This window comes from Artemia franciscana, chromosome 2, assembly GCF_032884065.1.
Source record: "Artemia franciscana chromosome 2, ASM3288406v1, whole genome shotgun sequence".
Taxonomy (NCBI): domain Eukaryota; kingdom Metazoa; phylum Arthropoda; class Branchiopoda; order Anostraca; family Artemiidae; genus Artemia; species Artemia franciscana.
Window position 1 is genome coordinate 40,796,356 of NC_088864.1, and position 14,641 is coordinate 40,810,996.

Here is a 14,641-nt window from a genome sequence, read left to right on the forward strand (position 1 = left end):
GAATTGATCCAAAAATTGTCAATTTTTGCTTAATTTTTGCTGTTCTTTCGGCTTATGCTTCTAAATTAAATAGAATCGACCGCAAAATTGTTGACAAAAATGTGTGCTTTTAAAATAGCAAAATTCAATTGAAAATTACGATTGTAATTATTCGAAGAAGCATTTTTTTCTTTCTTAAAATTTTGATTAGAGTTGTGATTTTCTTTCGCTTTTGGAGATGTCTTGACAAAAAAAGGGGGAAAAACGTTGTTATTAGCTATTATTAAATCGGAAATGGCGCTGGCCTTTTAGTGGGCATGAGGGGGGGGGTGTTACTCTTGTTTGTGGCAGCACCTATTTGTAAACTTTCATTAGCATTGTCATTTTTGTTGTTGCTGTTGCTGCTGAAAAACTCACAGTAGAAAAAACAAAATGATTTAAATAAATCCTACATAACATTCTAGTCTTCATGGGGTTTAAGAGGATGGGAGTTCATTTTTTGTTTTTTCTCGAAAAATACGTTTTTAAATGGTATTAGGTCAAACAGAACCGTAAGTAAGTAGCTACAGAGATGTTATAAACTAGGAGATAGCATGTTTAGAAGCTCTTTGTAACCAATTTGTCTCCCGGCCCAACCATGGCTCTCGGTCTTTGTGCTATATCCATAAAACTTTTAGGAACGGATCTGCAAGAAACTTTAAAATCTAAAACTATGTTTTTTAGCTCATTTCTCTATATTTTTATCACCCTCTTGCTATTGATGCTTGCATAACTAACTACGCTTGAGATTTTGCTACATAAATAGAAATTATAGATACTGAATGACAATTAAGGAACTGAAACATATTTCTAATTATATAAGACGTCTTCTTGTCTCCAAATATTAATGTAAGTTCCATTGGCACGACATGACTGTATGTTTTTTTTTCTTGAGAGACTGTTATTTTCTTGTGAGGTTGAAGTGGGTGGTGATGGGTACTTGGGCAGAAGCTTATTTTAGGGGTCAAGTTTCGAAACCCCCCTCAAAAATAGGTTTGACTCTCCCTCCTTTGAAATTTTTCGTCCGACTCATAAAAATGTAACAAAAATGCATATAAAATTTTTTTATTGTTTTTTAAAAGTTTTTTGCACCTCCCCCCAAACAAAAATCCTGAATACACCCTTGATGATTACTTTAACAGAGCCATTTGTAGTTTAAATCTATATTAAAATATTTAATGAAATGACGTTTGGTACATCAAGAGGAACACAAAGAGACTGAGGCTGTCATTGATAAAGGGGCAATATAGCATGTCTGTTTTCTTCTTTTGGAGGGAAGAGTTTTTTTTTCGAAGAATTCCCTATGGCAATTGGGTGCCTAGCAGGTTAGCCAGCCAGAACGCGAGGCACTAGTCTTACGTGTTTACGTCTTATAGAAAATGAGTTGTTTGCTAACTGACAGTTTATTTAATAAAGATGATAGTACTAAAGCACTAACAAAATTATGCTACTGAAAGTGCATCTCCAGTCTAGATTCTTTCCCCACTTTGAATATCATTCTGAGCCCTTGCTTCAAGCCTCTTAGGCTCTATGGTTTTAATATATGGAGAATCGGCTTTAATTTTGAACAGGGCGTTCAATATTCTTTGTAATAGTTGGTAAACCTTGGGGATCAAGATGATAAGGAATAAAGATTCCCAGTATATTTCCTGATTTTTACGCTTGGCTAGCATGTTTCCTTATGGAAGGTTTCCGACTGGATTTCGGATTGAAACCAAATTTTGTCTATTATAATGTATGTAGTCCTTTATTTTGGCCAAATAACTAGTAAAGTTTCATATAGCGGCTTATTCTTAGGATTAAATCGAGGGAGTATTTACTTTCTCCCACCTGATGGGCACCTCCGAATGACATTTGTTCTGTCCCACTAGGTACACTTCTCTCACTTTGTGCCTCCTTCGCCACCTTTGACACACTTCTGCTACACGTGGAACACGGCTCCTACTGTACAATATTCTTGAAAATAGCCAACCCCTAAAATTAAATCAGAGTCAAGATAAGCCTTTAGAAAAATAATAGATGGTCAATTTTTCATTAACAAAATTTTTCACTGTTACTTTTGTTTATTTTTCTAGTTTGAAATTTTGATTTATTGATGGAAATGTGTCTTGTGTTTCTTTTTTGTTTTTCAAAAAGTTTTTTTTTTTAACGAAAATAGACAGTACGTCGGTAATCATGCCCCAAAAAGAATAACCGGTGGTGACACGTGAAAACGATCAATATTGGTTTCTGGTCTGTTAAACATCAGCTTCTTATTCATCCGTCACCATTACCAAGCTCTAAAAGAGATTTCTACGAAAATAGCCGTTATATCTATTTATGATTTTTTGTGCTAGGCGTATTCCCCCCTTGGAAAATTTTTCCAACATGCAATTGAGCAGCAAAAAAGTATGGCAAATAAATATGATGAAGAAAATAAGCAATTTTGAAATATTCTACTTATATGCAAATAAGTGGTCAGAATGTATGGTGAAGAATATCTTATAGTATTTATTTTTACATTTTTATTGTGTTGCGAGAGCAACACTTAGGTTTTGTCCTTTTTTCTTTTTTTTTTTTTTCTATGCCGCCGATGTAGGCTTATTCCTGGAAACTGGTAAGGGTCTAACCTGTGCGGTTTTTACGGAGTGTGGTTGATGAAGTGTGGACCTCTGGCCGGGTTGATGAATATGACATTACATTTTGGAAAGCTCCGCAGAGCTCTTGCCTGGGACCAAAAAGGATGGTTTTTGCTTGTTCACGAGCCAGAGCCTACGGTGTGCGAAGTGAAGTGGAATTATGTAGCCTATGTCAGAGAGGAGTATCTGAAGTTGTGCAGCCAAGCTTTCGTTTCATCAAACCATGTTTCTACTTTCGAGTGGAAAGCTCCGTTCTAGCAGGCAAGCAGGCAGGCACCACTTTCAAATTGAAGAAGGACTAAATCTATAAGTGTTAAATATATGCGGCAGTTACCCCGCCCCACATCTTCTTTGAGTGATAAATAGAAAAATTTACAGAAGCAAAAAAGCGGCATTTTCACACGGGTCCGAAAGTGCTCCCGTGGTTTTGGCTGGGTTTATCATTTGTTTTTTCGGACTTGGGATTGAGGTAGAGAAATGTTATCAGATGTACATCTTAAACTTTAAAAGTTCTGTCATTGCTAAAGAAATTGGAGCTTATCCTTTGCTCCTTTCTAAGTGGTGACGTTAGAAAGTTGGCATATGGCAAAAAAAATCAACTTTTGAACTAAGACAGATAGAATTTTTTTTTGACGGCAATCGATAGCTCTTGATGAGCTGATGAAAGTATATGTCATCCATTTTTTGGTACAAAAATTTTTTCATGAGATATACTAGTTTGAAAGTTTCAAAAGGTTGACAACTTCAGTAGTAGGGTACACACTGAAACCAAAAATAAGCCGATACCAATTGTGGGATATGTGGGGGACTTGTAAGTAATAATCGTCTGTTAGGCTACAATCATCTTTAGTGAAGAGGGGTTTGTAACTTTTGCTAGTTGGTGTAGCCTACCCATACTCACTGTAACCTAGAATTAAGTGTTTACGCAACGGGTACAAACGATAACGTAAAACAACGAGGCAGTTTCGTAATAATTAATGGAGTGTCATCTATGGTGTTTTGATCCTGAAAAGTTACGGATAGCTTTATAATACCAACTAGATTATGTAAGATATTGCTCCAAGTCTTGATCCGTCACGATGTCTACGATTGAAAAGGATAAAGTTCAACTGGGTGCAAAATCAATTTAGTCCCTTCTTTCGATATTCTTTTGTTATTGTTGTTTTTTCAACGCTGAGGAATAGCCTTTGATCATGTGATTACTGACATAGTGATATGTGATATGTGACTTTTTTGAACATAACGTTTTAAAAGCTTCCTTTAAGATGACAACTTCAGCGTTTAACCTATAGCAAAGAAACAAAACCAAAGTATTGCCCTCGCAACACTTTATTCGGCGAAGCCAGACAAAGGTTGCCGCAACACTTCACGTTGCTCAGGCAACGTAGGTCTAGTTTAAATAATTCTTTTTCCGTGTTTTTGGGGGTGGTGTTATCAAAGATGACTAGGGCATGTTCTGCGGATGAAGGATGATATATTACCAAAGATTGTCCTTGTCGGCCATCCGTCTAGGTCCAAACGAAAAGTAGGTCGTCCCCAAATAGGATGGGAGGATTTGGTAAGAAAAGAATTAAGGGAAATGGGAACTTCATGGGAGGGTTTTAAGAGGGAGGCTTTGAACAGATTGGGATTAAAGAGGAGCGTGTTGGTGCTGTGTTGGCCTCAGGCGGCTTGGTGGTGCAGTGAGTTGTTAGTAGTATTAGTTATCTTAGTAGGGCAAGATAAAGGTTAGAGAAAATAAGTTTGAAAAGAAGAAATTAGTGACAACTGTAGAAGGATGCCCCATGATGGAAGAGGACAGAGATAAAAGGCTTGGACTAAGAGGTACGAGTATTTAGCTTCCGTGGACTTGTTCTGGTACCGACCAGAGACGTCACTAGCCAAAATCTCATAGGGGAGCAATGGACTTTACCAACTGGGTCCTCGTTTCTACCGGTTAATTTAATTGTTATTGCTATTAAAACCACTTCATAAAAAACAAATAAACACGCATCCGTGATTTTTCTTCAGGGAAAAATTCAAAATTCTACATTTTTATAGATAGGAGTTTGAAACCTCCACAGTAGGGTTTTCCAATATGCTGGATCTGATGGTATGATTTTAATTTCAGTCAAATGTCTTTTTGGAGTTGTTTTTGCCATTTTTCGAAAATAGGCAAATTTTCTCATTCTCATGGTGTTTAATGTGTAACATTACTTAATGAACTTCACATATTTGGAATCAGCATAAAAGAATATTTCTTTTAACGCATAATTGCTATCAAAATTGTTTTTTTTAGAGTTCCTTACTTTCAGTTCGGTACCACGAACTGTTCGATTCCACGCCATATATTCTGCATGTATTTTAGAATATAGGTAGAATTCCCATAATCCCTTCTTTTCTTATTTTTTTTTATATTTGTCGTAATTTCCCTTTGGGGGCTCAATTTTACATGCGGAGATAATTTTAGGGGGCAAATTTCTAATGGGGGGGGGAATACGCCGCACCCCATATTTTTTAAAAGTCATTTTTTAAAAGAAGCACCTATAAGTTATTAAAAAAGAAATTTCACAAAATGTTTTCCATCAGTGTGATTCCAAGTATCTAGAAAACTTACCCTGCATTTTGACTGCTGCACGTCTAAGGTTTTGACTGCTCTACGTAAGGCTATAAGCTAAAATCTAAAGCAGATAAAGCATCATAGATCAACATTGTACAAAGAGTATCTTAAGAATATAGGTGACGATGCTACCTTTCAGGTATCTCACCTTTGGACTATCATTAACGTTGTATTTACTGTTATTAAAGCATCAGTTTCATAAGTAAGAAACAAGCACTTTCATGGCAAATATTTACTCTGAATATGTCACTGTAAATTTGTTCTGATATTGCGAGATTGCACTTGAGCATTCATAGTTGGCAAATTATAATCTTTGCTAGGATTATTGTGATCAAATTTACTTCAGTTTTTTTTCATTCTGATACGTGAATAGTTACTGTTGTGATATAGGCTGTTGTGACTCAAACTAAAACCCTTGCTTATAGACATAATTTGGGAAGGCCAGTAAACAAATGCAAGATTTTTTTGCAAAGGTAGATGTCATAACTCTCCAAGAAAAGCATAAAACAAAGCCAAGGGGATTTGGTTCAATGATCCTACGCAATAAAATCAAGTGTTCTTGAACACTCTTATCAACTACTGAAGTATTTCGGTCAATTTGCTAGTTATAATTTGGTTCATCAATGCGGTGAAAATTGTTGATTTAGAAGTAGCAGCGTAAATTTGAGAAATGGGACTTCCCAATTTTAATATATAATGATATCAGTTCTTGGAGATATTAGCAATTGAAGATTCAAAATTTTATTAAACAGCATCTTTTATTTTTCTATGTTTCAAATATAAAAGAAAAAAGTACAAAAACATTTGGCTTTTAGTAAAGTGCAGATGACATAATAGCCTGTAAAACATTTAGAGGGAAGTGGTAGCCCTATGCTTGTTTGTAGTAATTCTTTTCGGTTTTTAGTTTGACTTGATTGTTCATTTTTAATTTTTATGTGCTTTAGCATTTATCTGTTCATATATGGCAGTACCTGCCATTTCTATGTTTAATGTGATTATTTATTTTACCACTTTGGGCTCCATTTATTCGTTGATAATAATTTCTGGTCGTTTTGAGTCTGAATTATTCATATGGCTCTTTACTTTTCTTTGAAATACTTCATTTAGGAATTCTTTTTATTAATTTGTGCTTGTTTTTTATTACCAAGTTCCTATAATTGCTTGATAATACGGATATTTTTCCATACTATGGCAATTCTCACAACCTGGATGCACATAGTGTCTGCAGCTTTAATTCAGCATCTTCTTCAACATTCCTTGCAAGTTTCAACTTAATACCCTTAGTGGTTATTGAAATATTGCAGATATATTCTTTTGATGACCTGGATGCACATAATGTATTTTGATTGAGTTTAAAATGGCCCTCGATATCCCCTGACAATTTCAACCTGGACAATATGCACGTAATGTATTGCGATCTAGTTCAATATCCCCCTTAATACTCTCTGAAAGCTTCAACTTTATACTGTAATCTATGCCTGAGATATTGAAGGTGCACCTTTTTTAGTATCCTTGATGCGCGTAGTGTCTTTTTATTTAATTCAACACTCTCCTCAACGACCCCTGACTGTTTCAAATTAATAACCATAGCTGTTCCTGTGATATTGCAGATGCGTTTTTTTTTGACGAACAGAATGCATATATTGTCTTTCGGTTTAGTTCAATCAAACATTTCCTCTCCATGAAACATTCCATGAAAGTTTCAGTTTAATACACCTTAGCTGTTCTTGAGAGACTGCAGGTACATCTTTTTGACAACCTGGATGTACATAGTTTCTTTCGATTTAGTTCAATATCCTCCTCAACATTCCTTGAAAGTTTCAATTTAATACCTTTGCAATTCCTGAGATATTGCACAAAGTTCCTTTTTTTCTTATAAAGTATATGTTTAAAAAATCCCAGTTTGCTTCATTTGCGGCCTTTGTTCCAAGGCCTTGTAGAGGTCTTGTCATCCCCGAAGTCATATTCATTGAATCTTTCGACTATTTTGTACAGAATGACTGTTTCAAAATTATGATTGGATGTCTTTGGGGGCTAGGTGGCCTGGCAGAAAATTGTGCAAGGGAGGGAGCCACTTTTGACCCTTAAAAAAGGCAATAGAACTTTTATTTTTCGGTCGAATGAATCCCCTCTGAAGTTTCCACGACCACCCTTTCCATATGAAATGGCTCTGGGGGAAAAATATTACATTGAAGTCTTTGGTTCTTTACTTGAGTCAAACGCTAGAACATTGTCTCTGATATTTAGTAGGCTAAAATCCTGTGTGTTGTGTCTATAATTTAACTAGAACTTTTATTGAATGGAAATCCATGAAGAAAATTTATTCTTTTCCTTTTGTTAATTTTTTAGGTGAGTGTTGCACAGGAAGCATGTTATTCTGCATGTAAGCACGTTTCCGACAACTTTCTTGAGCGATTGCTTTCCGATGACGTTAAAGCAGTTTCACAAAGCGCACTTCAGCAGATAAATTTGGATTTAATGCAGTGTGAGCGTAAGTTTTTTTTCTGAAAATAAAAAAAATTAAATAACGAAGGTAGTTATCTGTAAAACAACCAAATTTCATAATGCCACCAGTATCAAAGTGCCAAATCTGGCTCCAAATCTTGTTTTGGCGCAAAATTTTAAATATTATTCACTGACTATCAGCTTTTGTTCGGTTTGGTGATGGGATATTTTCATCGCAGGGTGTCGAGATATTGGGTGCATTTGTTTTTTAGGCTGTTTTTTTTGGCAGTTAAACTATTTGTATGTGGAATAATCAGTTTTTAACAAAAAGTCACAAGGGGGATTAAAAGAGACAAACGCTGTTTCCAAACTATTTTCTTATGCGAATCACTCCATAATTTTTCTCTATAGCTGCTTCCTTTCAGACGGTAGACACGGTAAATTTTAAGAAATTTAAAAAATTTCCGTCTCTACTAATGACCAATAAGACGATGCTGATTTTTTTTTCCCTGCAATGATAATATGCCACTATAAAAAATTATAATAATAAAACAACTATTGTTGCTGGTCTGTAGGATGTAATCGGAGTTTTTCTCTCGCGTACATTTTTTGTCTAAGATATTTTCGTATATCCTTTGCAGTTAATATTTGGCAGCTTATTCAAGTTAAATAATTCTCTAATTATTTATATATTTATTGTGTATCAAATGTAGCTTTTTTACTTGTATTCCAAATATTATGAAGAAGAAACGATCAAAAATGTGGTTTTTAAGGCTAAACAACAATACCGATAAAAAACCGAATATTTCAAAATTTCAACTGCGTCTCTTCTTCAGCGGGAAAAAATATTTAAGGAAAATTTAGAAAAGAAAAAAAGACACAGAAAAAAAACCAAACGTGGAGAGTCAATTTGAAAAAAACAAACCAGTATAAACAAAAAAGATGAAAAAATTCAGTAAAAGTCACAATTAGAGGAATTAAAACCAAATGCTTAATAACTAAAAAGAAGATTCATTTACCGAAACATCCAACAATTTGCACTAAATTCAAAAACTTTGGAACTGCCATCGAAGACTACTAGCAAACAACTGTCTATTTCAATTGAAAATTCATTCACTCAAACAAACGAACCAGCAATTACATAACTTGAAGAACTATGTCATTTGATCTCTGATTTTAATTTGCATTCCTTGCAGAAACCCTTTAAGACCTGATTGGTTGATGATCCGTTTCAATATTTGAATTGGAAAGTAATTCAAGGTTTGTTTCAGGGATGACTAAAGTATTGGCTTCTCTTTTGAGAAAACCGAAACATGAGTAATTTATTCTTAAATCTTTGGTATCTCTGTTCAAACCTAGACCTAAATAAACTAGCTTTCTAAAAAAAATGGTATGTTGCGGGTGGTCATAAATGTGTCCTGCAAGGGCAGAGTCAAATTTTTCTGATCTTTTACTGCTTCTTAATGGTGTTATCAATTGAAGTAGAGTGCTGAGCTATTTTATCCGCAAGCTGTTTATTCATCCTTCCGGTAGACCAAAGACCACTAGAGCATGGAGTACTGTAAACACCGGAGTTTCACCTTTCCTTGATAAATTTGGGAACTGATGGTTATACTGTGTCTAAAATAAGTGCAATTTTTTTCTAAGATCTTTTGAATCTGGTCTGAAAACCACTTTTACGTAAGGGAGACCAAGATAAACTGAAATTCATAAACCTGATAATCCACTTTGACCAATTGTTTCCTCATCTAATTCTCCTACAGCAAAAATGGGGAAATCCTTATCAGTTTTATTTGGCCCCCTAATCCAGGCTCAAAAATCCTACATAAAAAATTCCGCTGATTTCGTTTCTAAAGTAAAACAAGTTTCAACTAAACCAAATACGAAAATTGGCAGTTTCGATGCGGATTCAGTGTATACCAATCGTGATCCCCAAAGGGCTGAACTCATTTTGGAGCATATACTTAATTCTAACCCATCTAAATCAGAAAAATATACACTTTCGAATCAGACACTTCTTTCACTTACAGCCCTTTGTAAAGGACCTTTAATTTCAATTATATGGGCTTCCGATGGGCACCCCTTTTTCACCGATAGAAGCTAATCTTATTATGGAAAATCTTGAAGAAGGGTTGTTTTGCAAAGTGTTCATAAACCTGAATTTTGGGTTTGTTTTAAAGATGACATTTTTTATTCGTGGGATTATTGTGACGAATCTCTGGGGTATATCCTTCACTTGCTGAACTCCTTAGATCCAGAATTCAAACTTATTCAGGAATCAGAGGTAGATGGGCGTCTTCATTTCTTGGATGTCCTAGTACGCTGTAGTGATACATGTTTTGAGTTTGGCGTCTATAGAAAACCTACACACAGTGATCGATACTTAAATTATTCTTCTAATCATTTTCCTGCAGCGAAGAGGGGAGTGATCACTTTCCTAGTGGATAGAACATGGCAGGTTTGTTCTCCACGTTTCCTGGATTCGGAGCTCGACCACCTTAGAGATGTTTTACTTGGGAAAAGATATCCGACTACGTTAATAAATTCTGTGGTTGAAAAACGTATTAAGAACTTATCAAATAGTGACACAGAAAACACAGATTAAAAGGAAAATTCAATTTCTCTTGGTTTCCCTTACGTAAAAGGGGCTTCAGACCACAGATCCAAAAATCTTAGAAAAAATAATACTTGCACTTATTATAGACCCATCTATTGGGAACCATCAGTTCCTAAATTTATCAAGGTAAAGACACTATCCCGAAAGTTGAAAACTCCGGTGTTTACGGAATTCTTTTCTTTCGTGGTCTCTGGTACATCGGAAGGAAGGATCAACGGTTTACGGATCGAATAACTCCGCACTTTATTTCAATTAATAATACCCTTACCATACAAATTTGTTTAACAAAGCTAGTTTAATTTCACACGACAAAGGTATTTTTCAGCAGTCCAGCACCACAGAGAGGCTGTTGAGACTTATAAATAGCAACATTTAGATCTGGCTTTGAACAGAGATACTGGGGATTTAAGAATAAATGACTCATATTTCGGTATTCTCAAAAGCGAAGCCGATACTTTAGTCATCCCTAAAATAAACCTTGAATCACCTTCGCATTCACATAATGAAACGTGTCATCAACCATACAGGTCCCAAAGGGTTTGTGTAAGGAATGGAATTATTAAATCAGAGACTCGCTTTTTTTGGTTGTTAGGTATTTGTTTTTAATTCCTCTAGTTTTGGCTTGTATTTAATGTTATTCATCTTTTAATTTTGGTTTTTAATTGGTTTATTGGGTTTTTTTCACATTGACTCTTCGCGTTGGTTTTTGGTTTTTTCTTTGTTTTTTGTTGTTGTTTTTTTGTTTTTTGTTTTTGCTTTAAATATTTTTTTGTTCGTACTGAAGAAAAGAGGTTGTTATTCTTTCGAAATATTGTTGTTTTTTTTCAAAATTTTCGTTTTGGCCTTAAAACCCCCCATTTTTGATCGTTTCTTCTTTACATTATGGTAGTATGGCAGGCCTTTACATTAAGGCTTAAGAAATTATATTAATTCATATATTTAATCTGAATTTTTCTAATAGCAGTAGTTATTTTTAAACATATTTTTATAAGGTATTATCCGTGCAAATCTTTGTTTAGATGCAGGTAGAATTTTATTTCGTTTATTTCTCTCTCGCCATGTGGATTTTGAATTTCATGATTTTCTATTCTTGCTTTAATTATCTCCGTATTTAGGTGAAACATTTTTATTCTCCTATACACGAAAATTCTGGTCCTTCCTTATCAAGAGCCCTTATGATTGGCTTCATTGGACCCAGATTGATATGCATTTGAGGAAAGATGAATTTCTTTCGTGGAACTAAGGAGACATTAATGATATTCCTTTCCCCAATGTCCGTCTTTTCTCTTTAGGCCACTTTTTTCTAACTCAGTGATGTGTTTTGTCTCTGCTGTTCCAGAGGCATAAGAAGCAAGCATATTTGGTTTAGCCACTTTGCTCTTCAAGGAGAAAAATATTGTTTTTAAGTCTACATAAATCACCTATTGATGTTCAAAATATAGATATTCAAAGCAATAGAATCACAACGTTCTTTCATATTTATTGAGTGAGCAATCGGTACTAAGCCATATTTATTCTTATTATGTAAAAGATCACTTTTCGAACTTCGCTTTGTGTTGCCGAAAAGTAAGTGTCAATCATCAGTAAGGTATTCAGGAAAATTCACATTCCTTAGAGTCTATATTCCTTGGAGTCCTCTAATATCGCGAGAGAATGCAATATGTATTTCTCCTGAAAAACGCCAACGTATGGATTTTTATTTTATATGATAAAATGTAATTTTTGTTCCTGGTTCAAGTAAGTTTTGTCCTTCAACATGGAAGCCGGTAACTCATAAGGTTCTTTCAGGTCCAGATCCAAGGTGAGATACCTTATGTCATCTTGATTAAACATTGAGGAATTAATTATGTATATTTATACTCGCTGTCACCTTTAGTAATAGTAGAAAGCTGATCAGAGAGACAACATTCGTTCGTCCTCACAGAGCTCTGGTAGCTGCTGAAACATTGGAAACGACGTGTGAGCGTGCGAGCGATTGGGCTCTTGCAGATACTAAATCAGGATGAGTCCACTTGTTTTGGTTTTTCTTTTTCCAATAATTTAAAAGTTCCACAGACAATCTGTGCTGCTTCATATGTTATTTGTCCTGGTCACAAAGCCTAATACCAAAATAGTTGTGTTAAGCTATCTTTACAAATGTTGTTGACAATTTTTCTGTCTTCTGTCGTGTGTTCTCCACATTTGTAGCAAAAAACATTAGGATGATTTACACAGATTCTTCTGCTTGAACCTATTTTGTTTTTTATTCAATAACACAAATAAAACAAATGCGATAGATTGTTTGATCCACGCACATAGGCTCTAATACCACACTTGCTATGCAATAATAATAATTTATTTTAATCCGTTATAAATAACAAAAAAAAATGTAGTAATGAATTAAAAGAAAAAAGAGGCAAAAATAAAACAAAAAACAACCAACTAGAGCAGAAACATGGGATAAGACCATGAAATGGCTGAAACTTTGAAATAGCAGACTCAGACAACTCCTCATGGAACAGGACCATTTTTGCCGTTTTAACTGAAGAATTAAGACTTTGCAGTATTTTTTTTTTTATGCCACAATCTATTCTTATGCCACGGTGGCGAATAAAGTGGAATACCGAAAATACGCTGAGCGGAGAGCTCGGATATTTTGTTTGAGGAAAATTTGAAACAAACGAGATAAAGATGAGACAGAGTAGTCGCTGTAGGTCGAGTAGTTTCATTAGTGCTTTACGGTTGTTTTTGCTCCTTTTAGGAATGATTTCTGAATACCCAGTCCGGAGCTTAAACTTAGCGCCGGAAGTGTACGCAAACCAAATGACCGTAAACGATTTTTAATCGAGATTCCCAAACCATTTAATGGGGTCGACAAAAGGTATAGAAAAATTCTGACAAATAAGTGGAGATTTAGAAGAAGCCTTAACATACATTAAAAGAGAAAAGAGAGGAACTCACACTTATTTACATTCAGGAAACGTTCAATAGTCGAGAAACAAGAAGCAATAAGATTATCAGAATCGGAAAGCCCCTTCCGTGTACGACTAATTAAAAGAATGTCATCTGTGTAAATTTAGTATGAGACATTAGAATTTTCTAAAAAGCAAGCAGTCGAAAGATTATGCAATACGTTAGACACACATAGTTTATAAATAGAAGGAGATAAGCCTCCTCCCCTCCCCCTCCTGCATCACGCCTTGCCTTGCGTGAATTAGATAATTTAAAGAAAACTATTGCTTGTTTTAGAACGGAGAAAAGAATTTCCATACCAATACTTTAGGAGATAAATAATAGAACATTTTTTACAATTTGAAACCAAGGAATAAAGAGATTGAGCGTGCACAACAGAGTCAAAAGCTTTTGACAAATCTAGTGCACATATATACAGGCCATTACCTCTTTTCAAACCTTGGATTAGAAGAAGACACAACGTTATGGGTTTTCTGACAACCGTAACCTTTCTGAGACCTAAAATGGCTTGTCCCAAAATTAACACTAGAATTTACAAAAGGCAGTAAAGATATCCAAGCACTTTGCTAAGATTACAAGAAATGGTTCTAAGGCGATATGAAGAACAAGAAAAGGGACCGGAACAGAAAATAAAGACCACAAAAATGAAGAAATAAAATGTGGAATAGCTAGAAATAATAAAAAGAAAACGAAAGAGATTATCTACAATAGGTATATTTTTATAATCCCCTTCCATAATAACCTGCTAAAAATAGATTCAATACACGTTCCTTTTTATTATAATAAAGGATCAATTAGCTTATTTTTCCAAAACAAAGAAACAGATAGGCTGTGTCTTTAGCATGAAAGAATTTGAATTGAAATGATAATTACTTATAAAAATAACGATTATTTATTTCATGTATATGATTATTTTAATTTAGCTGCCACAAGAAGAAAACTAGTAACACGACAAATATTCAAGAACCTATCCTTGCATAAATATTCTAGTACTGACACTCAAAATTGTTGAATAAAAAAATCGTTGGTTTTTAAGTTAACTTATCTAAAAATGTACAGTTGGTAGAGAGAGAACTGGTTTTACGTTTCGGTTAAGTAACATGAAATTTTTTTTTATTTCGAGCTTCGTGTTTTTAATTTTGTCATAACATCAACAAAAAGATAAAGAAAGTCACCAGAATAGTCAAGATTACTCAAAAGAACCATAGAAGTAGACTAATAATTGTACTTCCTAGGTTTTTTTTTTTTTTTGTTTACATTCTTCAAAACTAAACCAAAAATATAAATGAAACCTGAAGCTTTAAAGAAATTAATTAATAGCCATTTTCCTCTGTTATATTTAAAGCCTTTCAGAGTGTTTCCCATGTCTAAAGTACCTTTGTGACACTTTTA

The 14,641-nt window shown here is 34.5% G+C and overlaps 1 protein-coding gene across 2 annotated transcripts in view; it reads left to right on the plus strand.

Annotated features, from left to right (window-relative positions):
- Nucleotides 1-14,641, plus strand: part of LOC136041585 (exocyst complex component 6-like) — a 96,410-nt gene that overhangs the window by 72,439 nt on the left and 9,330 nt on the right. For both annotated transcript variants that reach the window (XM_065726285.1, XM_065726294.1), the window contains exon 13: nt 7,585-7,726. In XM_065726285.1, coding sequence (XP_065582357.1) covers nt 7,585-7,726 — 142 coding nt within the window. The remainder of the gene's footprint in view (nt 1-7,584; nt 7,727-14,641) is intronic.